Genomic DNA, 8452 nt, shown 5'->3' with positions numbered 1-8452 from the left:
TCATAGCCGCAGCACATTTCTAATGCCTCAGCCTCATCTCAAGGGCTGCATTAAATCACTGGAGTGTGTGAACAATTTTGAAATGAAGTTTATAAATACAATGCAAAAAAACAACACAGATGGTCTCATTTTGCACGTTTGCCTTGTTTAGAGTATTAGTGTGCCTGGTTTACTGTGCCTATTTATTGCTGACACTGGCACATAGCCACTGCAGTGACATCATTTTTTATTTCATTCAGATAACTGTGTTGAGCAATTCAAATATCTCATCAATCCAATATTTTATCAAGTCTGAAAAAGATGTCAACGTCTTCCAATTTTATATAATTAATATATTTGTTCAAATTTTCATATGGCCCTCAAGATTAGGGAAAACTACATGAGACAAAATATTTGGTAGCATTTAAAATGAAGTTTAACTATTTTTTCAGCATTTAAATCCTATGGGTGACAAGCTTTTCGTTAAGACTGCATAACAATTCTGTTATCAACAATTTATACATATTTTTCAATTTAGGAAAGGGCTACAGAAATTTTCAACCCAAAAGATAACATTGTATTTTAATTCACCCTGTACTGATAAAACGTTTTAAATATTGCGCCTTCTAGTGGCAAAATTGTAATGCATATAAAAGGTGTGAATGTGTAGCTTTAGATTCATCCCATTGCTGTGGGACAAGATGAATTCACAGCACACAAATTAATTTTCACAACATAAAGAAAATATTGGACTCTGTTCATACTTTTAAGAAACTGGGAAAAAATAAACATTTCCCAAGAGCATATCAAGGATTCCAGAAACAGGTATCATGTTGAACTGAAAAATAGGGACTAAATAATATCCCATTCCTCAACATCAAAGATCAAAAGATGAGAAGGGGGAAAAAGTTCACACCTTTTATCCATTAGACATCAAGTCTGAACAAAAGCTGAGACAAAAATAACCAAAAACCACAAAGACCGTTTCAACAACTTTATTTCTAATAAGATGTGATGGAAATGGCTCTACTTCTCCCCCTGCTGCTGCTGGTCTGGCATGCTTCTGATGATGTCAGAATCGCCTATCAACACAAGAGAAAGGCATTAATGACAGAACAATTCATTTAACCTGGACACAATATTGCAATATTGATATTGAAAATGCAAAGGACGGTCAGACAATGTCTAAGATACTCTAGAGTTCCACATCGGATTCAAAATATCACAAAACATACCAGCAACTTTTTAAAAGTACATGTACTTTGACATGTAATTATCTACTAAACTAGTTACAATAAATCAAAAGCGTAAGATCAAGTCACATCAGTTCTCCCACTGAATGGAACAGATGCATGAATACACACCAGGGTCAATGATGGCCAGTGTGCACACCCTGTAATATTTGCCACAGGCTGTGCCGAGCTCAATGTTGTTTCCACTGTAATGATGGACTCCGGTTTTGGCCAACATAGCGTAGTACTCAATCTCAGATTTCCTAGAAAAAAAAAATCATGAATCATTAAAATATCCTCAAACCTTATACAACTGTATTGACTAAAACACCACAGATTATTCACAGAGCAGTAAAAAGCACACACCTCAGAGCGGGACAGTTGTTGGCAAGGATTACCAGCTTGGCTTTTCCTTGGCGAATCATTTTCTGAGACTGCTTGTATCCGAGAACATATTTACCGCTCTTCATCACAAGCTGCAGTCTAGAGTTGATGGACTCCAGGGACTTTTTCTGTAAAAATGAAGAGAAAACCATAAATACACCATAGAATACAGTGGCTAACATGTCAAATATCTCTTACATCAGGCTATTATCAGTCATTTCTTCGAAAGGGGTGTGACTTTTGTATATTAATCTTGTGCACTAGACTAATATGTGCATTAAGTCTAGCACATTAATACATTTTAAAGCACATTAAGCAATTTTAAAGTCACATTCCATTCATAATATGAAGATCAACTTATAAACAGTGTATACATAATGTGACCATATCACGTCGGCTTCACAGACAACTACAATACTATATCTCAATGACATTTCATAAGTATTGCTCCCTTACATTCATTGGGACATCATGATTTAACGAATGCGGCTTAATTTACGTAATAAGCGTTTGTCTGATAAAGACACATGACGCTATGTGGACACTTGTATTAAATATATTAATAATTATATATGCAGAACACAATACAAAACAAATCCTCTGTACTAGAGACATCCCGTCAAGCAGCTGCACTCTTGAACTAACGTTAGCTCATTTAGCCCACCCAACAGCACGTCACCTTAAAGAGACAAACATTTGCACCATATAATGCGTATTGACACTTCAATTGCGTAACTTTAATCTTATAGATCAATATTTGTGGATGGAAGCGTGTTGGTTTTTATAATCAGGCCTGTAGAGGAGCTTCCACGTGAAGTTCTCCGGCGCAGCATCGCGCTCCACTCACCGTTTTCTTTGCGGCCACCATTATTCCTGATTAGTCCGATCTGGCCAACCTAAACACAGAAGAGCGACCAATCAAGACCTACACTTTCTAAATCATGCGTTTGTATCCCTGACAGAAGTCTTAAAATTAGTATTTTAATAGTTTCCGACAGAGCCGCGTTTACCTCCTGATCACACCAAGATGGCCTCGTAGAGAAAGGGCTTCCCAGCTTGCACCGCGCGCGTAAACCTCAAGCGCCCGCCTCGCGAGAACACAAACCTCGAGACCGCTGATCTCAGAACAGTCACCTAGGGCTGTAAGATTCCGAAATTTTGGGAATCGAGTCCGAGTCCGATTCCGATTCCTGGGTCTGGAATCGATGGGATTCGATTCTAAGAATCGATTCCTCTGCTGTTGTTTTTTTTAGAATGAAGGAACCTAATCTCGTCATGACTGCAGGAAATGTATCCTTCTCATAATATGAAGCTTTATATGTAAAAAAATGACGATACATTTCTATAGCTCTGATTTTTTTAATTGTCATTTTGTCTGCTTTGCTAGTGAAATTAGTCATAGCTCACTGCTCAGCAGGAACATGCATTTATCGCAAGCATTGAACAAGACATGAAGTGTCTGAAATAAATGTGCACACTTCAGCAGAATGCTTTGCATAAAATTAACAAACTGTACATTGACACAAAATAACCAGAACATTAACAATAACACCGATACAGCTCGTGGTTTATCTGTCAATCAGATGCGCTCTCGGCCACTGATGCTCGTGACGTTTTCTTTTAGAATTATCATTGGCTGATAGAAATAAAAAAAAGAACCTTTTTGTGTAAACGAATCAGACTTCTAATCACTTTTAGCGAGCATGAGGTTCCTCCCTCCCTCCAGGACATCTACAGCACCCGTCTCAGGTCTCACCCGCAAAGCCCTCTGCATTGCAGGTGATCCCACCCACCCAACACACAGCTTCTTCCATCAGGCTGTCAGGAAGCTGAACTCTGACCCTCCAGATTTTTCAAGCCAATGGAACCCTGGTTCTTAAAAGGAAAGACAACAGTTGAGGGAGTAAATGAAATTAATAAATGTCTTGATTAATTAGTAATTTTAGTTCATTTAAATTCTTCTTATTTTAAATAATTCAAAGTCATCTTGAGGCTTCCTCTGAAGTTTGCTGATGCTCCTTGGGTCTCAAGCCCCTGCTGAGAACCACTGGTAAAGGCTTGGTCAAAAAACTGTAGGCCTGTCCAACATACTTACTCATTCATTATTATTATTTTGAACATAGTATAGACTAATATAGTCATAAAACTACAAAATTACAAGAACATTTGAAATGTTATATTTTTGTTACTTTGTCTGTTTATTTAATTGTGAATGCATCTCAGATATTTTCCCTCATCCACCCAAAGTAAACAAATTATGCATCTGAAATGACACACACTGTCAGAATATATTCTGCATTTAATGAAGAAATTATTTCTTGGCTGTTAATAAATAAATACATTCTGTGCGTAAGCCAGCAGGGGGTGCTCACCCTGCGGTCTGTGTGGGTCCTAACGCCCCAGTATAGTGACGGGGACACTATACTGTCAAAAAAAAAAAGCACCGTCTTTCGGATGAGACGTTAAACCGAGGTCCTGACTCTCTGTGGTCATTAAAAATCCCAGGATGTCTTTCGAAAAGAGTAGAGGTGTGACCTCGGCATCCTGGCCAACTTTCCCCATTGGTCTCTGACCATCATGGCCTCCTAATCATCCCCTTACACTGATTGGCTTCATCACTCTGTCTCCTCTCCACCGGTAAGCTGGTGTGTGGTGGGCGTTCTGGCGCACTATCGCTGCCGTCGCATCATCCAGGTGGATGCTGCACACTGGTGGTGGACGAGGAGACACCACCCCTCACAATGTAGAGCGCTTTGAGTGCTTAGAAAAGCAGAAAAGCGCTATATAAATGTAATGAATTATTATTTATTATTATTAAGCATGGGTGTAGAATTAAACCCACATCTGTTTTGTTGGCACTGTCATGTGAACTGTCAGTTGTGTTGTGTCTTTTGTGAACGTTGATTCCTCTCATGTGGCATAATAAAGTGTCCATTGGTTGCACACTTCAGAATCTCAGAAGAAGCACCTATGCTGGGTTAAATGTTTAATCCAACTTTCTGGGTATTAACCTAACCACTGGGTCAAAACAACCCAAGTTTGTCCATATTTTACCCAGCATTTTTTGGAGAGTATTTTTTGTCTTACTGATTTATGAATAGCACATAAAGCTACAAGTTTGATTTTGTGTGTTGTTGTGCATTACTCATTGTCACAAAGTCAATCAAACTCTTGACCTTATCAAGGGTGCAAAGTTTTTGTTTGCGTTAGCACACCCATTTTCACCCATGTATGCTTTTGCTTTCAGTTTAACTGTCATACAAAATACTTCAATTAATGTGTTTTAAAAAAAAATATATGGTTTGTATTTTGTGTGATGTAAGTTTGATTTTGTGCATTGCAAAATGTGTCAGACTAATAGAACATTGAACAAAATTCAATTTTGCCCACTTGATTTCCTCAACAACGTGAACACTGAACGGGATCTAAATTGCACGTCAAACAGACGTCACATTTTAATGAAGACTGCAACAGAACTTGTTTTATTTAACAGCTCAGAAACAAATCATGAGTTGCTACACACCCAACCCAAAGATCACACAATGAGGAGGTATTATTAATGTTCAACAGACCAGACCAGTTTAGCCAAACCAGCAAACAATCTTAAAATAGTTTAAGCTGCTTTTTTCAGGAGTCACAGGCACAGAGGTGCACTGCTAATTTATATCAAAATAACTGAAAATAAAACATGTCAGTGTTTTTAAAACGTCAGTAAATGACTAAACATTTTTGTTTAATAACCTCTGCTCCCTCCTGCAATCAATCCTCCCTTTCCAAAGGGTAATAAAAAAGTAATTAAGACAAGACGTTTTGTACAGTAATATTCAGAAGAGCATAATCCATATTTCTGTCTGGTATTCATTTTGATTGACTGATTTTTTTATTTGTATGTGGTGTATTTTTCTATTCATAAACTTATTTTGGATTAGCCTTATGGGCCTCACTTCGGCTTCGAATGTGACCACACATTTAAACTAAAAGCGAAAGTGAAGTGGGTAAAAGGGTGATAGATAAACCACGTTTGCTTGTTGTCACTGACAGAATAGAAATCTCTCTTGGTAAGGACAGGTGTTAACGCGATGGAGGTGGACAAATATATCTTGACTGAGGCGCTCTCTGCGGTTCTGGGAGTCACGGTGAAATTGCAGTCAGATTGTAAGGGTTTAGATGGAGTCGTACAGTTGCATATTACCAGTCTGACTTCTCTTGCCCTTCTTGGTTATGAAGCATTTGCGCTTGTGGTCCAACCTGTGTCTTATCTAACTTCTTTACTGTCGCGGTGGTTTGTTGGTGATCAGCAAAATTCACAAGAGACCCCGAAAAACGAAAGCGCAAACTCTTCTCTCCGGAAAGAAATATTTGCAATCCCGGATGACTTTTTCGACCCAAAGTTTGACTTTGACTTCACAAACATGTCAGAGTCAAAGTCTGATGAGTGCACACGCCAGTGGCGGAGCTAGACTTTTAAAACAGGGGTGGCAAAGGGGTGGCAAGGTATTATTTTGGGGGGTCAATATACAAAGTGTTCAATTACACTAAAAATAAATTATTTTCCACAGAATGTATACAGATTAATTAAAGTTGTTTATTTTCCAAAATTTCTTTCTTCTGCTGAACAGAAAGGAAGATATTTAGAAGAATGTCAGTAATCAGACAGTTTTAAAACTGTCTGATTACTGACATTCTTCTAAATATCTTCCTTTCTGTTCAGCAGAAGAAAGAAATTCATACAGGTTTGAAACAACATGAGGCTGAGTATATGATGACAGAATTTTCATTTTTTGGTAGAGTATCCCTTTAATGTTTTTTGTACATGGCTACTCTACCTACCACTTGGTCCTTTTGGTGCACATGTGATGCTTGAGCTGGGTATGGGGAGTTCAGTGCATTGTTCTTCTTTTTCTATTAGGACTGGCTCACTGTCTTCCTCATCACTGGTAGAAATAACCGTCTCACTCTGGTCTTCTTCTGAATTTGAATTCATTATAAAATTATCATTGGATATTATACCATAATACTTTGCACAAAAATCATCACACAATCTGAATTTAAGACACAATTTACTGCCTCTGCTCACTGCTCTGACCTGCTGGTGATACACTGGGTTCTTGTGTGTCATCATCTTTCTCTTCTTGACTTCCCTGTCCACCACCTACATATGGTTCACTACAACAGCTGACACTGGGATCTGTTTGGCCCTGATCTGCACCTGACTTTTGCTTCTTGGTGATATCGCTTTTTCTCTTCATTCTGCTGTCCCTATTCAAAGGAAAGCTTGGTTACACACCTCATGAAGAAACCAAAATTTGGAACAATTTGCTTGTTATTATTTACCATGAGTACACCATTACTACAAATACTAAAGTAATACATTACGACAAAATGTGAGTATATTGAGGTCTAGCCTATTTGACAACACAAGGAAAATTGCTTAAAGACGTCTAGACATGTTATGTTAAGTGCTAATAAATTGTATGTCTACACAAAGTTACTTCAGTACATCTCTACAGTCACATCTATTCAGGGATGCAAACACATGTATGGTCAAAAAAAGAGAGAGGTTATTGAAGCCCTCGCCCCGCGGCAAATATCCAGATACTTACATAATTGTGATGAATTTAATCCTTTGTAAATTATCATTTTGCATTGTAAGATTACAGTTAACACCTTTAAATATTACATAAATGTATTATGTATTTTTATTAAACTTAGTGAGTATATAAATGAGCAGCAAAAAGTAATTCGAAAAAGTAAGCGATTGAGTGAGTGAGGGAGGGAGTGAGTGAGAGTGCGTTCGCGAGCGAGTGTGTGTGACTGTGTGTGTGTGTGCGCGCGAGAGTGAGTGAGTGTGTGTGTGTGTCTGTGTGTGTGTGTGTGAGAGAGAGAGAGTGCGTGTATGTGAGAGAGTGTATGTGCGAGTGTGTGTGTGTAGGCTATATGAGTGAGCTTGTGTATGTGCGAGTGAATGAGTGTGTGAGACAGCTCGCGATGACTGGTCGGAAAACAACGTGTAGTCTGACATGTTTCTTGTCCACGACGTGACAAAATTTTTAGGAGTCAAAATCGTGTAATCTGACACAGTGACAATCGTAACAGACAAAAAAAAATCGATTCGAATCGTAAATCGAGTTTTTTATTAAAAAAATCGCAGATCTTCATCGGTCCCGTGTGTGCTGCCGCGATGTTTTGGAGCCGTTTGGAGCATGAAAGAGCTGCGTGTCAGCTTAACCAATGAAAAGTGTAGCAGCAACAGCACGCTGCACGCTTGTGCGTGCTGTGTAAGGATGCATTCACGTCCGCTGGGAGATTTGAGAAATGTTCGTAAAAATCAAACAGTGTAATGTTTTCAGAGGGGTGGCAACAGGGGTGGCAAGGACTTCGTCTGGGGTGGCAATTGCCACCCCAACTAGCCCTCTGGCTCCGCCACTGGCACACGCGGGGACGAGCCGTACAAGCGGCCCTACGGCTGGATGCGCTTCGCCCTGAAGGTCCGGGACAAATATCCGGGCGGGAATGCTTGGCTGGGAACAGACGGATGGAGAAGCCGTTCAGTGCCCGGTGAGTGGCCCGTCTCCTACCACGGAACTGATTTAAAAGGGGCTGAGGGCATCATACAGACTCACTTCAAGGCGGGAGACCGTCAGGCGTACGGAAGAGGGATTTATTCATCTCCAGACATCAACGTGGCAGAAGATTACGCGAAGAGCAAAATATTCACGTCGCAAAAGAATGGAAAGACTTACAAAGTCATCATGCAGAACAGAGTCAACCCCAAGAACAGGAAAATCATCAAGGAGAAGAACTTTTGGTTGGTCCCTATACCAGGAGGGACATCAGCTGAAAAAGAGAAAGAAATC

General features: G+C 39.4%; 1 protein-coding gene across 1 annotated transcript; it reads right to left on the bottom strand.

Annotated features, from left to right (window-relative positions):
- Positions 1-958: 958 nt before the first annotated feature.
- Positions 959-2641, bottom strand: LOC306847720 (large ribosomal subunit protein eL30-like). The gene is made up of 5 exons (XM_079381844.1): positions 2606-2641; positions 2443-2491; positions 1578-1723; positions 1344-1474; positions 959-1061 (listed from the first exon to the last, which is right to left on the bottom strand). Exons 2-5 carry the CDS (start codon positions 2461-2463, stop codon positions 1006-1008), a joined length of 354 nt encoding a protein of 117 aa, XP_079237970.1. The 5' UTR covers positions 2464-2491; positions 2606-2641; the 3' UTR covers positions 959-1005.
- Positions 2642-8452: the final 5811 nt, after the last annotated feature.

Source organism: Barbus barbus, assembly GCF_936440315.1.
Source record: "Barbus barbus genome assembly, chromosome: 27".
In the NCBI taxonomy this organism is placed as follows: domain Eukaryota; kingdom Metazoa; phylum Chordata; class Actinopteri; order Cypriniformes; family Cyprinidae; genus Barbus; species Barbus barbus.
The sequence above is the reverse complement of the archived record's forward strand: the minus strand, read 5'-3'. Positions and strand labels throughout refer to the sequence as shown.